The 24,323-nt window shown below is 37.8% G+C and overlaps 1 protein-coding gene across 5 annotated transcripts in view; it reads left to right on the forward strand.

Annotated features, from left to right (window-relative positions):
- The first annotated feature begins 4,258 nt into the window (after positions 1–4,258).
- The window catches only part of VSTM2A (V-set and transmembrane domain containing 2A), a 28,766-nt gene continuing 8,701 nt past the window's right edge, over positions 4,259–24,323 (forward strand). The window contains exons 1-5 of one of the 5 annotated variants that reach the window (XM_051799046.1): positions 4,259–4,393; positions 6,294–6,326; positions 8,639–8,805; positions 9,717–9,767; positions 13,145–13,481. In XM_051799046.1, coding sequence (XP_051655006.1) covers positions 6,296–6,326; positions 8,639–8,805; positions 9,717–9,767; positions 13,145–13,481 — 586 coding nt within the window. In that variant the 5' untranslated portion in view covers positions 4,259–4,393; positions 6,294–6,295. Of the gene's footprint in view, positions 4,394–5,582; positions 6,327–8,638; positions 8,806–9,716; positions 9,768–13,144; positions 13,482–24,323 lie in introns of those variants that run through there. The other 4 variants (XM_051799045.1, XM_051799044.1, XM_051799043.1 and 1 more) reach the window with 4 other exon arrangements.

The following is a 24,323-nucleotide window of genomic DNA, read 5'->3' on the forward strand; positions in this document are numbered from 1 at the left end:
GTCTTGTTCACAAATTGCACAGATTCTCCCAGCTTCCAGTTCTCCAGCTTGCTGGAAAAGGTTGCAAACAACTGTTCTTATCCTCAGCTGTCTCCTTCCCTAAAGAACTGTCCACAAGAGGGCTAGGTTTAGCATAGATTAAAACCAACCCAAAAATCTTTAAAAACTTAATGTAGTCAACAATGTCATAATTTAATTTTGATACGGACTGGGATTTTTCTGAAATGCAACTGTTAAAGTAGGTAGAAATTCATAAGACTGTAATACAGCTAAATTTGTACAACTTGTTGACATTTGTAAGGCTTAACTGACAAATTTAATTGCAAATTACAACATAAAAAAATTACCACAGAGCAATGTTGTGCATAAAGACTTATTTGAATAAGATTTTGCTTCAAAAACAAACTAACAAATAACATCTACCATGAAACAACAGAAAAAGTATTTTTAAGTGCTAAATAAAGAACTTGTCTTGTAAGAAAATAGTTTTTCCCTAAGGTTACTCTCTACCTTCAGGATTCATTGTAAAACTTCAAACAAAAGAAACAAACAAACAAAAAAACCCCAATGTAACACATATTCTGCTTTCTTTGCTGCTATTTCAGTGTGCAGTTACTCCCAAAATGCCTGTTCTAGTGAAGACAGGGAAAAAGGAGAAACAAACTAAGTGAAAAAATGCTAATTCACCAGGAAGTATCCTGTTGTTACTCCTTTAAGATAATTAAGTCTGCTTTTTTAGCACTGTGAGAACACTTTTCCTTCACCAAACTGACAAATCTTAAGGAATCAAGTAAATTTTGGGGCCAACTCCACATTAAAAAAAAAAAAAAAGTATTTCTTTCATGGGCAGAGTATTATTTGCCTTCAAAGAAAGGAATGAAGTTTTCTGTCTGACCAGTTTGACAGTTGTCTCCAGTCTTCCCCATTCTTTTGAACATGGTGATACACTCCTCAGTAACAGCACACTGAATAACATGGAGAAAACCACCCAGTCACTGTCTAACCTCCAGTATGCCTTTCTTCCAAGAAACCACCTCAGCTACTATTGTATTTGGGTGTAACACTCTCAAGGACACCAAGAGGAAAAAAGGGAAAATCAAACTGGGATTTCAGTGAAGACTGAATTCAGAAAAACTGCAGTCAACACCCATGATTCAGGCATTATAAAATCCTACAATAGCATTTCTACATCTAATTTTTTTGTTTGATATGCTAAAAAGATCTGATCACATGGTACCAGTTTTTAAAAACTTGCTTAAATCAGAATGAATTTATCATACTATAAAGATACTTCTACATTATTCTGACTATGAACCAACTGGGAAAAAAAAAAAGGACAAGAGGAGGAAAAAAAAAGGAGGAGGTTCATAAGAAAAGTAATGCACTATCAAGGTTTTCTGCATAGTATGTTTAGCTTTGCCTGTTTTCCATAAACCTAGGGTACAGAATGTGCTTAAAACGGCTTTTTTTTTCTCTAATAAAAGCAAAGAGAAAACTAGGAGAAAGCATTTGGATTGATACCTAAAGTCTCATTTTAAGGTCCTGTGGCCTTTTCTCCCAGCTACCTAATGGTAGAGAGAGACAATGGTAGAGCCATAAAATGTTCTGCAGTAAGTAAAAAGCTGTACTGAAAGAACATTTTTAAAGTTGCAAAATCAAGTACTCAAAGACAGCAAAGCAAGTCTTAAACTGCCTCCCTTCATATGTAAAATCATATAGTCTTTAAATACACCATGACATAGGGATTTCTTCTAGATCTTAGCCCACCTCATTTAGAGTATGTAAAGAATGGAATTCAATTAATCAGCAGGTCTTTGACATTTTGTTTATTTTTATTGTTCAGTGTGTGTTGCTAGGCCTCATCCATGCACACCACTCAAATCTTGAGCTGAAGGCAGAATTATGCGTTTTCTTCTGGGCGTCCCTATGATGCTCATCATGCAAATCTTTGAGAGCTTCTTGAGAGTTAATTTGTCTCAACAAGACCTCTCTGAAGTGACACAGTAATATATTCCACTTTACAGACAGACAGCAGAGACACATAGACAACGATCAATGCTAAGTTACCCAGGGTCCAGATTGTGGGGTTTTGTCACATTTTACAATAATCTGCACCTTCAATCACAGCACCCGTTCACTTTAATTGCAGCTGTGACTGCTCGGTGCTTCTTCATCTCAACCATCAGGATCCTGAGGCAGGCATTCAGAAATGAGAAGCACACTCTTATGGACCCTCTGTGATGTAAGGGACTGTGGAGCATCCCCCAGGACCTCTGGCAGTCAGAGAGAGGTTCTGCTTCTCCAAGCCAGAACTTAGCTGCCCTGAGATGAAGGCATCCATTCTCTTTCAATACTTTTAAAGCATGAGTACTATATATTACAGTATCTTTTATTTTCTGGACCTGAGCAAGAAGCCATTCTTATACTAGGAGAATTTTGACTGCTGAGTGAAGCATGAGCCAAAGTCAAGAATAAGAGGCATTCACCTAAAGTGCATCATAATTGCTTGTAAATGAAAGGAATGAATTAAGCTGATGGACAAACTTTATTTTGACATTTACTAACTTTCAACCCCTTCGCTGGTGCCTCATCTCCTTGTCAAATCTTTCTTTTTTCTTGCTTTTCTTCTGCTTCCTCAGATTCTAATTGCAGGGGGAGTTGCAAGAGGCAACAGTGACATCCTGAGAGAGGCTCAAATAAGCACTTGGGTTAACAAAACCAAAGAGCAATCCTCAATAAAGAGAATCAACCTCCTTTTTAACTTCTAAAAATTACAAATTTCATCAGACAATACAAATTTTCCCTTTTAATAGTAAAGAAATATTTGAAATAATCACCAAAAAGAAAGCTGAAAATATCAGTCAAAATATTAAAGTAACTTTTTTGTTTTAATTTTTAACTGAGCTTGTTGGATGGCAACACTCAGCCATTGTTTAAGTCATCAGCTGATCAGCTTCTTGCAGGGCTAGGCAGCCCATACTGGCATGGCTTTATGGGACCAAAGCACTCCAACCTTATTGCTGACTAGCAGCACAATAGCTTTCATTTCTAACCTTTATTGAGTTTGGAATCATAATCTCCATAAACATTTTTTCCTTAATAGTTAAAACAGATGCATAGATCCAGGATCTGCAAGCTGGGCAGAATGGTGAACATGCATGGGCATTTAAGATTTTGAAGGAACATTTGATCTGGAACATGTACTGAAGTAGTAGTAAGATACAAGATCTACATAATTCAACTCCACAGCATCATAAATGAGTCTTCTATTATTATTACATTTCATTGGCATATTTGAAAATATTCCCCCATGCATGAATGTTCTGGCTATGACCTGAGAGAATGTCCAGTGATGACTCATCTATTACAGTCATTGAGAGTGAGAAAAAATATACCATATCACATATACCATATCACATATCACATATACCATATCACTCCTGCCATAAAGCATCCTTAAGTTAGGCTACATCAAAACTTTCTACAGCACAAAAGGCAGAGATTTCACACTAAGTAACTAGACTCATTCACTGACTAGATTAATAGAGAATGGTTGACTGTGGAGGATTCACATCCATCAGGGTGAAATTTAACATTGACAGCATGAGGTGGGTTATTTCTTCTTTCTACTTAAAGTATTTGACAGAATCATATGGCTTGCTGCAGCACATAAATAAAATAAAAATAATAACTATGTAACCAAGTTTTAAGATTCTTTCAATTAAATCTATTTCCTAATACATCCTCAATTCTGATATATTAATAACCACATACATAATCTTGTATGTCCCTGTGACAGCAATATAATTTTAATTAGTTCCATTGACTACAGGGTATTTGGGAGAAATATTCTTCTTTCTAAATTACAAACTGCTAAAATTAAATTTACCTATCAAGTGGTTTGAATTGAAATAGGCAAACAAAAGAGAAAAAAGTGATCTACTTTTATTTTCTGCTTTCCCTCTAAAACAGGAGATACTGCTTAGATTCTTTTTCCTTCTGTCTAATTTACATTTAACTTGACGGGTGATATTATGTCTCTAATTTGTAATTTCAGCTGATTACTGATGACGTACATGGGTTTGAAGTGAATCCTATAATCAGCCTTCATTTTCAGGAATGACTTAGGATTTTGGCTACCAATCTGAAAAGGAACTGATTTCTTTTATAGAAATTATTGAAACATTCACCATCTGAACCTGTAAAGACCTTTACAGTGTATGTTTAATCCCTGAACCACTGACAATTCTTGGCTGTTTCAGATAATTCAGGTCCACCACTTTTAAAGACTAGTGCTTTTCTTTTGTTTTACAGGCTTTCTTTGGTTTTGAATATATCCATCATGACCTCCTCTGAAGTAATTAAAACTCTGTGGTAATAGGAAATCTTTCAGGTAACATAATTGTTTTCCTACTTGATTTATGATAGTTGATTTATTTTACTAATTTTTGACTCAGAATTATTGCTATGCTTTATATATGACAATGGTGGAATAGGGTATTACCATGGGGAAATGGCTCCCTTATTTTCATAAATAAAGATGAAAACTCATGCAATTATTAGAAAAAAAAAAATTAAAATGTAGACAAAAAGGGTTTTTTCCAGTCAGTTAGAATTAGTCCTGTGAAGGAGAACTCTGCAGCTATGTCAGATGTCTTATATGCATACAATAATTTGGCTGGTGCAGTGAGTAAGGTGAAAGTTGCATCTTGTACTATTGTGGAACTGCTGCACTTCTATTGCCAGGAATGATAGAACTTGTTCTGTTGCAGAAAAACATATTGCCCATGGAGACAAAATTCTCTTAATTCAGTATGGCTCGTAGCTTTTTTCAGTTTGTGACTAGCAGTTACATTCAGCTATTTGGCAGTCTGAGAGATTATCAAGTGCTCTTTTCAGTTTCTATTTAGTCTTTGTCTCAGCCTTAAGAAGGTATTTGGTGATTGCTTCATGCAACAAGCACTTTCTAGATGTCTTCTTACCACGAGTAGCAGGACTACTTCAGTCAGAGAACTTCTCTCAGTGCAGACGTGTTTCAAGGTGTTTTGATCACCTAATACAGTCAAGGTTACTCTCATCTAAACAGTATTAATATACATAGGCAGAAAACAGGAAACAGGGAGGAAAACATTCACTGCAGGAGGAAACATTCTTTAATATGCTGTAAACACCTTCTCTGGTGTACATAAATATATATACATATTACTGTGAATAATCTGTAACATATCAAAATCTATTTTTATCTAGCTAAATATTTTTTCTGCAGAAATCTGTATAATGCCACCTAAACTCACTCTAAGTATCCTCCTCTTTATCTGTCTTTGAAGACAAAATGAAGAACATTTTAGTGTAATTTGCTAGAAGAATAGTTATTTGGAGCAGGCAGTAGTGAGTGCCATAGGATTACTGAGTAACTATTTTCCCCTCAGACTCTGTAAAAGGGAGAGGAAAAGGAGAAAACAGAAACAGCTTAACTCACCAAAAATCAAACCACTGCATTGCCCTCTTAGCCACTGAGTGTTTTGGGATGTAAGACCGAAGATTACATCAGTACGGTAAAGGCTCCCTTCTCTCTCTACGATCATAAACTGTACACTATTGGGAAAAAAAAAAAAAAAGCGACAAAACCCCCGCAGCTTTACCCCAGCATCAGAGCCAGCAGAAGTCAGAACAGGTAGAGAGGTGTAGAGACTGGGGAGGGAGAGGGAAGGGTTAAAGACATTATCGCAGCCATTAGAGGGAAAAGTTGAAGCAATGCAAGCACGGTAGACTTCTCTTTCCTCCCCTCCCCCCCCCCTTTCTTTCCCCTACTCCTCTCTTCCCAAACTGGATCAGTGTGTAGGGAGGGCAGTCATCACGACATCCTGAGCAGCAAGAGCTGACGCTGGGCGAAGCTGCCAGGTAGCTGAAAAAAGGCGCAGAAAGCAGCTGATACCCACTTTTCAACGGTTTGTGTTTTTTTAGTCTGAGTCTGGACTTCAAGCAACACAGCGCCTGAGACAGCTCATCTGAACCACACTGTGTTGCAATACTCGCTCTTCTCAAGGAAAAAGACTCCATCGAGTAGCAGAATGCTGCCAGTGTCGCAGCTAGGGCTACAATACAGAGCCTTTTTGTAACATTAGAAATTTCTTTCTGTTCATACATTTAGAGATACGTACATACACTCATACATCAGTTCTTTCTTTTTTTTTGAGGGCATCTTTGGCTTTTTTTTTTTACCCTGATGTGACTTCTTCATCTTGGAATGATGGGGATCTTTCTAGCTTATGTTGGATTCATTTTCTTTTCAGTTATGTATATTCAACAAGGACTTTCTACCCAAGGTAAGATCCCTTATTGTCAAATACGTGTGTGTGGTTTTTTTCTATGCTAAAATAGACTGAGAACCAGATTGGCGGGGGGGGGGGAGGGGGGGGGAAGAAAGGAAGAAAGGTAGAAAGGTGAAAGAAGAAAAAAAAACTAAAGTGGATAAGAGATGAGGACAACAAGAATCAGGTTTACATTTAGTTCAAAAACTTGTCTGTAAATAGGAAAAGAAGTGAGAAGTTTCCCCAAAGTAGAAATATAACAGGCTTCCTTTACTTGACTGCAAAGAGGGAAATAACAGGCATCTTGCAGAAGAGTAAAGGGGTTTTGGGGAATGGACATGCATGTGTTTGAGCTCTGACCGCTTGTATATAGGCATGTATGCGTACAAGAAACACCTCCCAGTGCATGCATAATTATTACATTTAGACCAAATACTGGATGGCTAAATCTACTGCTTCCCCTAAGATGTTGCAGTGTCCTTTCGTGCTGTGTTCCCTTTCCTCTCTTATTATCCTGCAACCCTCAGTCAGACCTTCATTTCGATTCTGTGACTGTGTATTTCTACCATTCCCCACCCCCATCGAAAATGGGAGAAAAAGACAAAATCGACTTCTTTGAATACCTCCCCCCACCCCCGCCGCCTTCCTCCCTCCCTCTCCACCGAAAGGCGCGCCTTGCATTTCAAGCAGCCCCGGCGCTGCAGGACCGGTTGTTCGGGACCCCGAGGCTGCGGCGACGCTGTCAGCACCATGGACAGATCGCTCCTGGCCGCCCCCTGCGCCCGCTGCCCGCTCACTCGCCCGGTGCCTCAGTCTCATGCCCGCTCCTACCGCCCCCAGCTCGCCGTCCCCTGCTCCCTGCCCGCCTTTCCTTGCCGGCAGCTCCCCGCCGGCTTTGCGCTTGGCGGTGCGACTGGGGAGGATGGTGTCTGTATTCCCCTCCGTGTGCCCCCACACCGCTCACGCGCACTGAGCAGGAGGGGGACAGAACAAACAAACAAACAAGAAAAAATCCCCCCAAAACAAACTTACTAGCCCCGGACACGCATAACGCACAGTCCATTTGGCAGCTTAACTCGGTGACTAGCAATCGCTGACTGGTGGGGGTGGGGGTCAGAAAAGGGGACACTGTGAAATATGAAGATAGCAGATTTGGAAGTACGTGTTCCCAGGCACAAATAAAAGGGGAAGGAGAAGTAACACAGGTTACCAAATTATCCCACCAATTCCAGGTTGGCTAGGAAGATTGGATAGAGAGGAAGAGGGGAGGAGACAACGAGCAATATTTCCTTCGCATCGCATTTCCTTCGCATCATAATATGCTCTAGTCAATCTGTTAACAATGCATAACAGAAAGCGACATTGCAGTGTCTTTCCAAATTTCCTCTTCTTGAAACACAGCATGTATTTATTACATTGTTTGTCTGTAGTCCCCCTCGCTTGACTATCATGACTCATTATGTTGCACAATTTTAAAGTGAGTTATAGGAAAGGAGGAGAAGGAAGTAAAGACTGAGACTTAAACAATTAATGATGCCCTGGACTACTTCTATTAGGATTAGCTTTTAAACCTAGTAGTGGTACACTGAAATGGGCAGATTTGGTTTGTTAAAGGGCTGGGATACAAATGTGAAGGTTAATTCTAGAAAGTGTCTGCTAGGACAGAGAAACAGAAGATGAATTTATTTTTGGTTTGTTTATACATAACCTTGCAAGCAGAGGTTCTCAGAAACAGTAACTAATTCAGACAAAGCCTTTAAAATGGACATTTGATGAGTGATTGTAACATGCACTCAGAAGAGTGTCCAGAGTTGCCCCTGCCAACAGCTGTTTCAGCTGGCCGCAGAAGGTTTAACAACTTACAGGTTTCCAGCTCAGCCCTCCAAAATACAAAAAATCAGTCCGAATTTTTGTTTCTCTCCTAAATTGGTCTTGCACAAAATCCCTCAGTGAATCTGGTGAAATACTGCATTCTGCCCAAGGGTATTTGGACCTAATTATGTGAAACTTCACTAGCCCATGGGTGCAAGCAGGGGGGTCTATAGCATTTCCTGTGAGTAGAACTGAGAGTGCAAAGAGAATGGATTTGTGCCTAAGGGAGTACAAACATATCTAGGTGTGAGAGAAACCAGGGAGGATAATGTGTGGGAAACTGGAAAAAAAAAAAAAAAAAAAAGAAACAGAAAAGAGAGAGAATGAGAAAAATAAACAGTGACATTAAAAAGAGAGGGGGAAGGAGAAACAATAAAAAAGGTAACACAAAAAGCAGAGCATAAACAATCAGTAGGTAGCAAGAGATCCCAACATATTATGCATTTGTTTTGCAGCAAAATTCACAGAGTTTCCCCGAAATGTCACAGCCACAGAAGGGCAGAACGTGGAGATGTCTTGTGCTTTCCAAAGTGGCTCCACTTCAGTGTACCTCGAAATCCAGTGGTGGTTTCTGCGGGCAGCTGAGGACCAAGAGGCTGGAGCTGAGGTGACAGGCACTCAGGTACTAATCCTCTGCCATGGATTCCTCAAACCACCTGGAGAATGCCACAGAAGAGAGGAAAGGGGGGAAGGAAAGAAAGGGAGACCAGAAGAAAGGACCAGAGAGAGGTTCTGTGTCTCTCCAGGGACTTAGTTTTGACCATGAAATAACAATGCAGGAACCTGCAGACAAAAATGCCCACCTCAAGGGATGGTGCTTTTGGTGCCTGTCACTCCCAGAATGCAGCTAGGGATGCTCACAAAACCACGCAGATTTTTCAAAGTCTAATTTTTTTATTATTTTCCCCTCTGTTTCTTTTTTTTTTTTTTTTTTTTCTTTTCCTCTCTTAGATTTTCCCTTCGGAAAGCAGCTGTTCAAAGACTGCTCCTTGTGGGAATTTTTTATTTCCCAGGTGGCAAGATCCTACAAATGCCCTCCAGTTTACAGTTAGCACAGTCGAGTTGGCAGCCGTAGGTAGCTGCCACAGGAGGGCACACGCTTGGCAGGGGTGGGGAAAGCAGGAGGGAACAAATGCCCCAGAAGAAGCAAAAACCCCAAAATAACACAACTGTGCAATTTCATCCTTCCGAGCGGGACAGGAGGGGCCATGTCCACTTACACCGCTATCTGGGGCGCTCTTCCCCGCTTTCGCCTTCGCTGCCCGCTCCTCACCGGTCTCGGCGTTCAGCTGCCCCGAAAAGACTCCCACGCCAGCCGGGAGGGAGGTGGGTCCGCGGGGCAGCGCCCCTCGGCCACGCATCCCGGTTGTCCCGGCTGCGCCCGCTGTCCCGGGCTGTGCCCGGCGCGGCCCGCAGGTGGCAGGCGCGGCGCGCCGCTGCACGGGCTCCGCGGCGGGTTGGGAGAGGGGCGCGGAGCGGGGCGCGGAGCGGGGCGGGGGCGGGCGACCCACGGAGGCACTCCTTTCCCTGCAGGTGGAGCTCCTGCCCGAGCGGGACCTGGACAGCGACGGCACGAAGATCAGCGTAAGTGTCGCCGCAGGGTGCGGGCAGCCCCCCCCCCCCCCCCCCGCCGACCGGGGGTCCCTTCCCAAGTAAAAGCCCATCCCTCGGAGGGCCGAGTCTGTTCCTGCCCCGCGTCTCCTCCCCATTCTCACTGCAGGCTGCAGAAGGCTGGTAGTCCGCAGCTCAACGGTTGACTCGACGATCTTAGAGGTCTTTTCCAACCTAAATAATTGATTCTGTGATTCTATGACTTCTTCCTTGCCGGCCCAGGCAAGGTGCCAGGGCATCCCTGCCCCATACACCCCCCCACACTCCTCGGCATGGAGGTATTGGCCAGCATGGCACAGGCAGTAGACCATTGACAGACTCTGTACTCTGTGAAACAGTGCACCAATCCTTCCTTGTACCTCTTGTTTTCATTTACCCTGGGTAACTGCTGAGCCTGCCTTAGCACTCCAAAGCTGGTTCTAAGGCTGAAATTTGTCTGTGAAGCTCCACTTCCCTTTAGCGGGGTGTACAGCTCTTTAAACGGGTGCTTCCCCAGGGCCATGACCTCTGGCAGAAAGAAAGCTCAGAAAGACTTTGGTCAAGACCTCCCTCTTGGGAGTAATTTCCACTCTTGGTCCCTGAGACTCTAAGAAAGTAAGATTCTGACACCAGAGTTACCAATCTGCTTTTTGGAGATTAAACCAGAATGTTGTCTCAACAGAATTATGAGTAGCGTTGCTCCAGCCCTTGTCCAGGGAAAGGATCTCTTCCTCAGCAGACCCACGTCCTGAGTCAGGCACAGCCACAGGGCTGTTTCTGACCTCAGAATAGTTCAGACCCTCCTTCCTCAGCATCCCAAGAAATGTATAGTGGTGGGGTCATGGTGTGGTGCTCACTGCAGTGGAAAAACACAGATACTTAGCAGATACTGCAGCATGAGTGTTCTCTATCAACCCAGAGGAGTTTTCCCTTTCTCTGGCAAAATCCCTTTGGAAGTGCCTTCTAGCTACAGCCAAGGCTGTAAGTACCAGCAAAACTTAAAACAGCAACAAATAGAGGTGAATAATTTCTGTTAAATCTTTTACTCTGCTGCTTTTGATGCCTACAAACAACTAATGAAATAATTACATAAAGTCAAAGTACAGTAAGGTATAGCTGAAGGGCATTTATAAATGAGAATTGAGATACACTATGTTCAAAACAATACTTATTCTAGCCATACTTACATTTCCTATGATACTTCTCACCATACACTATAAAAAATTTGTGTCATGGACCGTATATTCAGTTACATTTGTAGACTATCTTACAAATGAGGTCCACATGTAGTCTTTGGATACTATTCCACTAGACACGGGCCTAGCAGACAATTCATTACCTATCAATAGTCTCCTTTAAAATCTCTGTAGTAATCTATAAGAACTGAAACACAATATAGGCTTTAAAGCTTGTCTCATCTCTGAAGTAACAAATCTCTTTCATTGTTTATGATAATAATTCATAATGGTATATTTATAGTATTTCTATAAGCTTGCATAAAACATTTATTTTACATTTGTAATAAAAAGAAAGTCAATGTTTCATAGATGTCTAAAGTCACTTTTTACAAATGTAGCTGTTTTTTCTTTTTTTTCTGAACACATACTCAGTCTCCATGAGTATGGAGAGTATGAGTATTATCATCATGAAAAGAAGAAAAAACTTTTAAGTGCATTTAGTAATCTTTAAAAAAATGCTAAAATTTACTGAATGTTTGCTAAAATACACCTCTTTATCAGTTTTAAATGATAATCAGGGACAAACTGAAAACATGCATGTGCAACAATTTCTAAATTTCAAATGCAAAAGCCAAAACTAATCCTGTTTTTCACCAGTGCTATGCAATACTCTTAACTTTGTGGCTGTTGTATGGAAGCAAATGAAGGCAAAATATGACCTATGCATCCTCTTTCCATTCATATGAAACTTCTTTAATACTTTTGCTGAACATAAACTGTTCAGGAGAGATATATTATTATTGAATATGGTTTAAATAACTATCCAGCACTTTCTGTGTAATTAATATCACACATATTATGCTTGTAAGTGTGCAATCCATACTTTCAACTCAGTTTGCCAAGTATAAATTCAGAGCTGGGTACAACACAACAGACTATAAAGTCCATGCAGCACCTTAAAGCAATAACATATTCACAAGTGTTGCTCTTCAATTTATCAAGCAGGCAGAATAGGTGCTTTGCCAACACTGGTGACTACAGTATGCCAAGCTATCAGAAGCAATGTTTTCTACAATCACCAATACCATGTGCTAACTTCAATCTAACAGTTCTCCACTTTTGTTAACTACCATGAATTCATCATCCTGTTGTTTCCTTAACCCCTGTAATTGATATGACACAAAGCAACCTTTACATCCATGTTTATGTAACAGTGAAAGTAAACCAGGTTCAGAATTTCTTCAAAGTTGAAGTTTTAGAGACCACTGAACATGTTTTAACTGGCTTCTGGTAGGGAAACAGATATTAATTCAGATAGAAAGAGAACATTAATGAAATATAAATTCTCTAAAGTGATGAATATACAGAAAGGAACCTGTGTTAACTTTTCCCAATGCAACTTAATACCTATCACATATTTATGAATGTATAACTTACTCATGTGTTTTAATTATCTGAAACAAAAATATGTTATGTTGCCTTCAAATATTAAAACCAATTAAAAATAAAACAGAAGTCTTTTTTCAGCTGACAACTCTTAAATCGATCTTGAATATGTACTGATATATAACTTTCAATAAGTATGTACTTATATAAATGAGACAAAAGAGGCTACCTGACACAAAATGTCTTGTTATCATTAACAGACAAAAAATACCAAGGCTTTGGATACACTTTAAGGAGATAAACTGAATGACAAATATACAGTTTCAATGTAGTGAAGAGTACAAACTAATCTAATAATTAGTTATTAACGTAGTTTAAATCTTGGAAAACATCTCCAGCAAAATTGTTAATGCACTAGTTCAAAAACTGAATTATTCAATTAAATCAACTAACTGGAAAGGTTTAACCAAAGAAGTTCACAGATACCAGGTTTATATAAGAAAGCTCATTAAGAATATTCATGATCTTAAGAAATTAATTGAAATGAGCATGGTAGTTTTGGTTATTTGTCTGAGGCTAATTTTGTTTCAGAGGAAACCATCTAAGCAAATTTGGAAAGAAAATGTCAGGCATCCTCACAGACACAATTAACCATACTCATCCTTGGTGTAACCTCCCTGCAGAAAGCACAATCACACCATTGATTAATTTGGCACTATGTCAGTAGAGTCAGTAGAGTTTGCAGAGAAAGAAAAATTCCTGACAACATATTTGTTTCTTTGTTTTCTTTTCCTGGTAAATTTGCAGACAGTGAAAGTACAAGGGAATGACATCTCCCACAAGCTGCAGATTTCAAAAGTGAGGAAAAAGGATGAAGGCTTGTATGAGTGCAGGGTGACCGATGCCAACTATGGAGACCTTCAGGAATACAAGGCCCAGGCATTTCTCAAGGTCAATGCTAACAGCCACTCTCGGCGAATGCAAGCCTTTGAGGCATCCCCAATGTGGTTGCAAGACATGAAACCTCGTAAAAACATCTCAGCAGCTGTCCCAAGTAGCATCCACAATTCTGCCAATCAGCGTGTGCGTGCCACCTCCAGCCCCGAAGCAGCAGCCAAAATCCCCAAACAAAGTCCACAATCAGGTATGGTAAAGCATTTTGAGCTTTCATTTGATTGCTTACCAGCATGCAAAAGGAGGTTAAATCAACAAGGTAACCAGGAATTGTGACTAGGAAGAGTGTGGTGCTCAGTTATTCCTCCTTCTTTCTGGTTCTATTCTTCTTGATATCTGCTTACTTCCTAAAATTTGAAGAATGAATTTCCGAGCAGAAGAAGAAAAAAACCTTAAACTTCTGTATGTGGATTTTATCTCAACTGGTTTTATCCACCTAGGGCTAACTCTCAAATTGAAGTTTAGCTTTCCCTGTAGTGTGTGTGGAGAGAGAGGGCCATGTCAGTGAATGACTCATTTCATTTTAAGATGGCTGTGCATGATAAATAAAACACTCATCCAGATGTGTTTCTTCCTAAGTTATTTTGCATCAGTCACCTAATTTTTTGTATTTCCAATATTTGGTGAAATTAATTTACTTTTAGTATCAATCCTATTTTCATAAGGAACTTGTCTTCTAAATCTAAGCAAACCTTAGATACACCACATAGTTTCTCTGTTGTGTAGGATTTAGAAAGACCATGGGTTTGTCAGAAAATGTGTTGTTGTCATCTGCAAGTGCTTGACCATCAGCTTTAAAACAAGGGTTGAAATGGAAATGCCACCATTCTCTGTCATGTAGAAATGAACATACTACACATTTCGTTTGGGGGATTTTGTTCAGCACTATATAAATAACCTATTACCAATATCAGTCTGCATTTTCTACATTGATACAGTAAAATTCACAGTTATGCAAAGGCTTATGAATATACAGGAGGTGCAGCACTATATGATGGCAATAGAGGATAAAAAATTGAGACATTGAAAATTATCAAATATCCTCTGGAAAACAAACTGTGTAAGTTGAAGGGTTTCTGAGCTACTTCTGTTTACACTGAGGGCCCAATGTAAGGCAGGAAATCACAACATACCTTAAAATATATAATGGAAAATAACCTCATTAGCTCTGATGCATCATTTTTCTGCTAGTGTGTTATTAAATAAAAAGCTGTGAATATCATAAATTTAATAGCACATCTACTGTGAAATCACTTTCATCTTACAGGCATACTATTAGAAAAACTTTTTCATAAGGAAAATACATTTCATTACAGATTGGAACAATATGATTATTCATATGAAAATTCTTATATTTGTATTGCTCCTAGAAAAGCTGGTGTATGTGCTACCACTATTTTATCTCTGTATACATTTTTTAAACTTGTTTAAAAGTTACATCCAGTTCTCCTTCTCTGAAATTGAGCTACTTTTACTTTTTAGCTCTTCCAAAAAACATCTAAGCTGTTAAAAGAAAACAAATATTTCAGTTTATATTAAACCATCATTCTATCATTGCTTTGCTCTCAGATAAATGTATATACTGCTTATTTTCCATTGGACTTATACATTTCAAAACAGCAGACTTTTCTATAAATGGAAAACTCTGGTTTCTATTCAGTCTATGTGAAATTAATTAAAAGAGTTAGAGGTTTATGAAATATGTAGCAACAGAATACACTGCATTGCAGCCAAAGTATATAAAAAAACCAGCTAATCCACTAAATCATTTTTGATATATAATTGAATCTGTAGTATTGTTTATGTCTTTAGTCCAAGAAATATCTTGACTGATTACTGGACGTTGGCAATTTGAGAGCAGTAGATTATTACATGGAAAGGTCCCTGTAAAAAGAAAAAACAATACAGAAAAACTAATCCCTTATTTTTTACTTGAGCAAAGATTACTGCAGATCAAGTGCAGACAATTACAATCATAAATAATTTAAAAATTAAACCGATAAAAATATAATTTATGTTATAAATTAATTTTTTTTTATGAAAAAGCACAGGCAAACTCTGCATTCATTAGAGGTGTAGCTTATGTACTGAAGAAACAGAGTGTACCAAAAATCACTATTAGGCCTAATCTGAATTTAATAGTCGCTTGCTACACTAATTATTTGTGATATTTTTGATGAGCATTGGTTTAACTCATGAGAACCAAGATTTACTTTCTTTTACTTCAGAAAATCTTGGCCTCACTTTTCCAGCTATGGTGAGATTTGGATTTTCACTCCATTTTACAGTCATTCTACACTAACAGAAATACCCATGAGAACAAAAGGCAGGGAGGGGGTTTAGCTCTATGTAACTTTGAGGAGCAACTTCAGCTGAGGAAAGGGAGATGACAGTTGTGAGACCTCAAAAAAGCAAAAAGAAGTCTTCTTTTTATGATACAGAATCAACAGTCTCCTTATTTAATCAAATGAGAAACTTTTCCCTTCTTCATCATCATACTAACTATATGTATGCATGCACAGACAGCTGTGTGATTACACTATATGTAAGCAGTGTATCCATCCAGCCTAGAACACACAATCATGTTTGAATACAAATGTATCATTATTAACTACATGTTTTGAAAGACATAGAGGTTGATTATGATGTGTTTGTTAATGTTGAGTAATACTGCTTGAAGGGAGAAATATTAGTAACCATAGGCAATTGTATCAAATATTCTCCTATATTAGGGAGCTGGTGCATAGTTATTGGCTAGCAATAAATTTTACTGCCATGATCACAGATTATTGTAAAATACGTTTACAGCAATGGGAAACATGACACTCTGAAATTATTGGGAATTCTCTATTCAGCCATTTCTGAAGAGATCAGCTACTAATATATGAAAAATTGACTCTGATTTTATTAATATTTTATCCCCAAAATTTATTTTTGAAAGGTAGATAGCACTCTATTCGACTTCTATACTGAAGCACACTGCAGAATTTCATTTATTTCTTAACAATAGATATTTAATATGTAGCATATTAAATATCTATTATATAGATATTTATAATAGATATTATAAATATCTATTTATAATAGATAGTTTATAAATTATCTATTTATAGATAATAGCAAAGCAGTTTACAGTCACCACCATTTTAAAACATCATCATTTCCCAACTGAATAGATATTTCTGCTATTCTCCTTTACACAAAAGTAAAAATATCTGTGATAACTGCGAGGGAGCTAAATAGCCAGGGCTGACAAATTAAAGTAGTATGAGGTCCATTCAGTATTTTGCACTGTTCTGAAAACACTATGCAAGTGTAAAAAAGAGATATTTATTATTGTTAGTGTAATGGAGATTCAGTATAGGATGAAATAGCTAGCGAGAACAGACATTCCCACAGACAGTCTTCATATAATATACTAAGAAGCCCTAAATGACTAACTCAAAGTCAGAAAAGTCAGGAAAGAAAAAGTCAAAGCTAACACATCTTGACCCTTTCATTTCATAATTATGGACTGCAGCAAATGAAGTAACCCATCACAGCGTAGCAGGAATCTGAATAATTTGACAGGGTAATCTGCATATATCCAGAAATCGTCCTATGTAGGTGGAGTGACAGACTTTTTTCCTGCATAACTCATAACAACCTATCTTATTCCAAAGGCAAGAGCACAGAGTTATGACAAATCCTTGTAACTCTAAACAATGCTGCAATTAAATGGAGTCCAAGAGCTAAAATGACTTCAGGTGAAAGGAAGCTAAATAGTCTCCAGGCTGCACCAAATGTCACTGTTTCATGGATACAAATCTGGACAAACTTTGCTGCCTGAATTCAAGTGACTTAACATTTGTGATAACAAAAAGGTCTGAAGAATTTGTTGTACTGGGAATGTGTATATCCCATTTGTTGTGCTGGAAATGTGTATATTCTCCAAACTCTTCCTGTTCTGCCAATGCTCTGTTAAAGCACTCAAAACCATTAGTTGCTTTTCAGACTCAAGAAGATCAGTCTCAGAGAACTCGAAAAGGGAACAACTACAAATGAAGAAGTGACAATAAGGTTCATTTTCTGTCTGCTTACATATGGACTTTTCACATTTCTAGCAACTTTTTGTTATTTCATGAAGTAACAAATTCAACTATTAACCTAACTACATGCCAAAACTTCCTGTGGATGATAGCAGAGTTGTAGTGAGTGACTTGAAAAGGAGAAGGTGGTCCTTACCTGACAGAATGGTCTGGATTCTTGGCATAATAAATCACACTGAGAAGCTGATCATCAGGCATGAATGCAAAAGAAGAGAGTTAAAACATGTTTCATCTGTCTGTTGATACTCATAAACCGATGGCATACCTTCCTGTCTCTGTTTTAATCTACAGAATCTAGGAATCTTTTATTATTAATCTATTTTAAGCAAAAAAATTATGTCCAATTTGAAATCTTTTGAGATATAAACCAACTTCTGTGTTGTTGTTTTTTTCTTTTTTATTTATGTTCCATCTCCTCTTAAAGCAAAGGAACAAATGTCTGCTCTAGCCTCCATCAAGCTGATGGCCAACATTACTGTTTTCTTCACTAAGAGAGTCTTTAGGTTTCACAGTTACTCTTTTACAAGCTATGAATATCCATAAGGTTGGGAGGCACCAACCCTTATTGTGATTGTGGTACAACAAAGAGTCAAGTCTCTGTTTTCTTAAGACTTCATTAAAGCAAAAGCCAAGCGACAGTTCTGTTGTTATTCAGCTGTTCTCAGAAATTCTTGCAAGATGATAATGCAATGACTATCCCATTTTAAACCTGTATACACTGCAATCTCTGCTTCTACTTGAAATTTAAGCTTTCATTCCCTCTTCCTGAAAAGAAGCTGCTCCACCTTTTTTAGATTCTCTGAAATAATGGAATAAGTTCAAACCATGTTAGTTGATGTAGCCCTAATAACTAGTTAGCTATTGACCTTGGAACTGTAAACATCTTTTGAGAAGTGCTAATCTTCTCCAAACAACTTAGATGGCAATGCAAGGTCTTTATAGCAGCTAACCTTTTTTTTTTTAGGCCAAGTCTTCCCATATAGAATGAACTCACTAATGTCTTATGTTTCTTTCAAAAACCCCACATCTTAATTCCTTATTTTTGCATAATTACTGATCAAACAAAATGCATACAAATACTTAAACTCCAGTTCCTAGTGCTTAGTTCATCTAAACACAGTAACAAACTCTTCTCAGTTTATCTGCAGTTCTAAGTCCTGTCACAAGCAAAATGGTATCTACTTTTTGCAACCATCCCTCACTGCCATTGCCAATCACAGATACTACACTACTGTCAATTTCTATTCCTCTTATAAAAATACAGGTTCAGGAACTAAGGAGAGAAATCCCTCAGAACCAGTATGTGTTCATTTTTCTTGTTCTACATGTTTGAAGAGTTATTAGATCCCATATGTCCATACCAGACTGAGTACTTGGGTATGCTTAGTTATAAACATATCCTCTGTGAAATCTGAGGTATTATTTTCAACCTTAGTTATGCCCATAATTAGCAATAATGATAAATCACAAGAGAAAATAGGTTTTCTGAGATTTCCTGAGATAATAATGGAATTTGTCATTAAATATATGGCAGCTCCACTGTAACTTGTATTTCTGTAAAAGTGACGGTGTTTGGATGCTGCACTTTTGTGTCCTATGATGCCCATCGAGAAACAGTGAGAGCAGACACAGAGGAAACTAAATGTACAAAATATAAGAAACTAATTTTGTCCTTCTCCATCTACAATGTAATTTTTATATGCACGTGTATACTGAGATCTTTCCTTTTCTTTTAGTAACATTAGCAGTGTGTTTCACTGCCCATCTGTCATTGCTACATATGCACTTAATCATATCTCTTCCTTTCTTTTAGCTATGTAAAAATGAACCTTTCAGACTAACCTCACCTTTGGAACAAAAGTCATATACAAAGATCTGGTAGAAGACACCCACAGGAGTTCTCAGTAGCAAAATCGCAGTAATTTTGCTCTACATGCCTGATATAACTTTATTTGGTAAATAACCACTAGATTGCTCACACATGCAGTAAACAAAGAGAAAAATATAAAGGAAGAAGAGAGAAAATAGGGAGGGGGGAGAAGCTGTGTATGATTTGTTTGTCAGTTCACTCAAATTGCTTTTTATTGCTTCACAATCAGACAGCTTGCACTGGGTCATCAGAGATTGCAGCATATGTGACAGGGCCTGCTCTTGAAATAACTGATGGGATTTCCTTGCTTCAGAACACAACCCATTTGTTACTTGACAGATATACAGCAAAGCAGAGGATATTTTTGCTTCAGATGAGAAACAGAAAGTTTCCCCTCTGCGGTGCCCTACTTCATTATGAAAATCCTTTGCATCACATAAAATGAAAAACAATGGGTGCAATTGTCTCCTGACTGGAAGGAATACAACTCTGCTGAAATTTAAAAAACATCATTCATCTATAATAGCAAAAAATTTGGCTCAATGAAGATGAAGATGACTTTTCTTCAACTCATAGAGTGAGTTATAAGAAAAATCTAAACTTTGCCCAGCATGTACCACCTGAAGATGTTTAGTACGGTGAAGGTTTCTAGGAACAGAATGAAGGAAAGGAAAAATCTAAAAACTGCTGTTTTCATCTCATTTAGATTCAGGGGGAGAGGGCATTCTTGGTGGTGGGTTTTGTTGCGTCAGAGTTTTTTTGTGTTTTTTCTTCAACTTTGATTAACCTTTTTCTAGTGCTTCTCTTTGCAATCTTAGGTCAGACTAGTTCGAAAGCTCAACACTTTTAATATTTTCTTATTCTCTGGACAGGGAGTTTACATTTGATTAATTCAAAAGCTTCAAAGATATTCCAGACACATTACCATCTTTACAGCTACAATAATAATCCTTCTTTGTTGATGACAAAGCTGAATGGCATTTGAAGAGCAACTAATGACGTTTCTGTCAGCCTTGAGAAGACTCTTCTCCAAACTCTCCATTTTACCCTCTAATAAGGAAGTTGCAATCATAGTGTTTGGCAGAGCAACTTGCTATTCTGTCTGTGTATGGGTGTTCTAGTCAGATCCACCTCATTGAAGTTTGTTCCCCCATCTACTGTCAAATGCTACTGTCTTGGAACAAAGCTGCTGTAAAAATGTGAAAATTAGATGCACAGACACATTTGCAGTGCTTCAAACATTCAATCTATGTGTTCATCAGTCAACAGAAATACAAAGAGCAAATGTGAATGCTACTTCTGCCACCAGTCCTGTTTCTACTGCCGTTATTATCTCAACTGTTGTTGTTGCCTGTGACACTGACTGAGGATTTTGACCATCAAATCAAAGACATGGGGCTATAAGGATTATAAAAGTGACTTTACAAGACTACAGAAGATGGTGTATCCATCTCCAGTTCCTTCTGTGTAACTGAAAAAGAGTTCAAAAGTCAAGATGTTTTGTCAAGGAGCAATAACAAATCAATCCTGAAGCCAAGAACTAGCAGTAGGTCTCACAGGGAGCCATACATTCAGATGGTGCAAAGACCTTTGCCAGAATAATACTGTTAGATATTATGACTACATAGAATTGTGCCTGTCTGAAACACTGCCAAAACAACAGGTCAATTACTTATTTTGAAGTCAATTGAATTATTCCCACATATACAATATCTAATAGTCAGGGACCATCTTTTACCTGAAGAGACTTTGAATATCGATGAATGATATTATGATTGATTCCACATCTCAGAACTGTAATGAGAAAGGTTGAGAAAATCTGAAATAAAAGCAGGAAAATTCAATAATCTAGAATATGAATAAGATAGAATTAATACAATATTTGGTACAAATACTTAAGCTTCATTCTCACAATACACCACTTTCAAACTAGTGTACTGTGGTTGTAGGCACGATACCCTTTTTTAATTTTAATTTACTTGTAACACAGCAATAACAAGGGTAGAGGCTTTGGATTGTGAACACTGATTTAGCTCTTACAGTTTAAAATGTTGCCACCCAAAGTATCTTTCTTGCTCCAATAGAAGTTATTGCCCCAAATTTGGATGGCAGAAGGAAATACGTGTCTTCTCAGCTTTCACAGTTCACAGTGTCAAGCCTCTATATTGCCATAAATGCATAATTTATAAGCCTCTATGACAGCTGATAAACTAAAACACAGAGCTGTTAAATTGAGATAAATGAAGAGATGGTATGGTGTTTGTTTCTATCACTCCTACTATTGGGGGTTTAATTTCCATAAGAGGGGGAGTCAGAGAGATGAAATCACTGTCATCTTAAACTGCTCCAGCTAAACCCATTAAGAGCTTGTGAGTCACAGCTCTTAGACAGAGGCACCTTCTGCTAATCAGAGCCATTGTTCTAATCTCTAAAACAACTGCATCATCCACCAGGCAAACAAAGGATCAAAGGAATGGTCCCTGCCTCAAAACACTTACCACCTAGGAATCAGACAGAAGAAACCAGATTCACCCAGCGGGAGTTTAGCTGAGTTCCATGAAAATAGCTCTTATATAAATTATATAAATTGAAGGAGATCAGGTTGACTGTACGTCAATTATGAGCCTAAGTGTCAGGTGTGAAAAATGAGAAAAGGGATTCGATATCACATGTTGAAATATTTACAAAAAATTTAAATTTTTCTTCCATCTGTGTCATAATAACTCTCTTTATATTTTTTTTTTATGACAGTGCTGTTGAAATCAATAGAGTAATTTTAAGTATCACCCACTTAAATTTTCTTTCCAATAGATGAAAGAATTAACAGGGTGCAAAAAGCAGAGGAGCAAAAAGACAAGTCCAATTTTAATTTTCTTCAAATAAAACTCTCATTTTTTATTGTATCTTTCAGAAATGGCTCCATTAAGAGTTTAATTACTAAGTGGCATATATCGAATATACACACACATATATATATATACATTACTAAAATGCTGAGCAATTTGTGTTGGAGTCATGTTTCATTACAACAGCAGAATTCAGTTGTTAAAAGAGTCAATTCAATATTTTTTGTTAACAGCCTAAATTCGACCTTCATTCAGGATAGGGCACAGCTATATGCAAGTATACGATGGAGATGGGTTACCATAGGACAGTCAGAAAAAATTGCATTTCCTTTAGAATCAGCTGTTTCACACAGATGAATACAAATGCAGCAGTTTTTATTTTTTCTGCCACACATTAAAAAAATTCTAGGACATTTTTTGTCCATGGTTTTCAGGGATACAATAAGAGAGAAAGGTGACCAGTGCTGATAAGAGCAGTCAAAAAGCATGCCACCAATTGTTCTGAAACAATGCCAGTCATCCAATCAGGGGCTCGCATTTGCTTGAGCTTGCACCCCTTCCCCTCATCTTCCAACTTGTTGCAATGGGCACTGCATACTGGCCTACTTTTCAGTTTTGTTTAAATAGCTAACTCTGGTATTTCACAAACTATTTGCAAACATCTCTTTTAGTAACCTTTTCTCCAAAAAGTACTCTCTCATTGAAACAGTTGAAGTCAATGCATTGCGTTACTTATACACATGAAAAGATCTGAAAACTTTGCAAGCTAAAAACACCAAATAAAGGAAGGAAAAAAAATAGAATATCTGCTACAAATGGTTGATGCTTGGACATTTCTGACTCTGAGACCAAAGTAGGCAGAATCTCATTGTCCTAAGAAAGTCAGGCAGGGAAGTTTGAGTATTAAGGTTAAAAAGCTTCCATAATATAGTAAATAAATGATGATGGAAGTACTCATAGTTTTACATACACTGAACAGTTCAGAGACATCAAGACCTCACCTCACTATATCTTTGGATGATCACATGAAATTTAAAGAAGTTGAACACATGCATAAAAATGTTTCTAGCTGCTAGAAGGAAATATAGACTTGTAAAGCTGAAAGCTGTGTCCCTTAGCTTCAAAAATCATTATGACTTTGACACGCCTTACCCCACATATCGCCTGCACAGACAATTCATCAACACTTCATTTCACCAAATAAGAATCTAACTACTTGCAATGTTACTACTCTAAATTTGTTTAGGAGAATATCATATGAAAATGGTAAGGAAATTAAAATTTCAGAAGCTGAATTTTAGTGGGACAACCTGACCACATACCTAGACCACTTTCAGACCAAAACAGCCTAAAAAATGTTCTAAAGAAGCATAAGTATTAGAATAAAACTTAGGATAACTGCTACAAAAACGAATGACATTCATGAAACCAGTAGAACTGTATCAGGATTTCCTAATCATATTCATATATAAAGTATTATTTAGTACTGAACTACTTAAGAACAGAATTTAAACAAAGCTATATATGAAAACAGAAGGAAATGCACTGATGAGAATGGAAGTTGTGCATTACAGGATAAAGGACGTAAGAGAGACCAAAAATTACACCCGAAATGGATTAAGTCAAGTACACTATCCAGTTCATCTTTCTGAAAAACTGTGTTCAAACTCAACAGTTATTTTTGGCTAGTTTTATCAGAACAGTATGAAAATCTATACATATTGATGAAATTCCCATTTGAATTATATGTTTAGGGACCTCACCCCTCACTCCTGTCTGTTCAAAGTGAAAGGATGGCAGGGTTGAATCATTTTGATGATCTCATTTTCATCTTTGAGAATGACATTAGAGATCCTTTTATCTTATTCATAGTGCATGATTGCCCAATTAGGAAGCCTGGTTCTACTCACTCGGTAAATAATGAGATAAAAACAAGAACATTTTTAAAGAATTAAAAAGAGAATGATGACTCTCAGATATGTTTCAATAGAAGGACAAGAATGATGAGATTTAGTTGTTTCTGTGGGTAGGATTTAATGTAGGAAGTGATGTAGAAACTAGTCTGAATGTAAAATCCCATATTTGTTCACACAGATATACACTTAATTTTACTTCTGTCCATCTTGGCATTGTGAAAGTACAGAAGTCATTCAAAGTCCCATTCTTCTTTCTTTTTTTCTCCTTTCATACTACTGTTTGTTCTCCTTTTATAGATTTACTATGGCTTG

Source organism: Manacus candei, unplaced genomic scaffold (assembly GCF_025592945.1).
Source record: "Manacus candei isolate 608988 ecotype Guabito, Panama unplaced genomic scaffold, ASM2559294v1 h1tg000049l, whole genome shotgun sequence".
Taxonomy (NCBI): Eukaryota; Metazoa; Chordata; class Aves; order Passeriformes; family Pipridae; genus Manacus; species Manacus candei.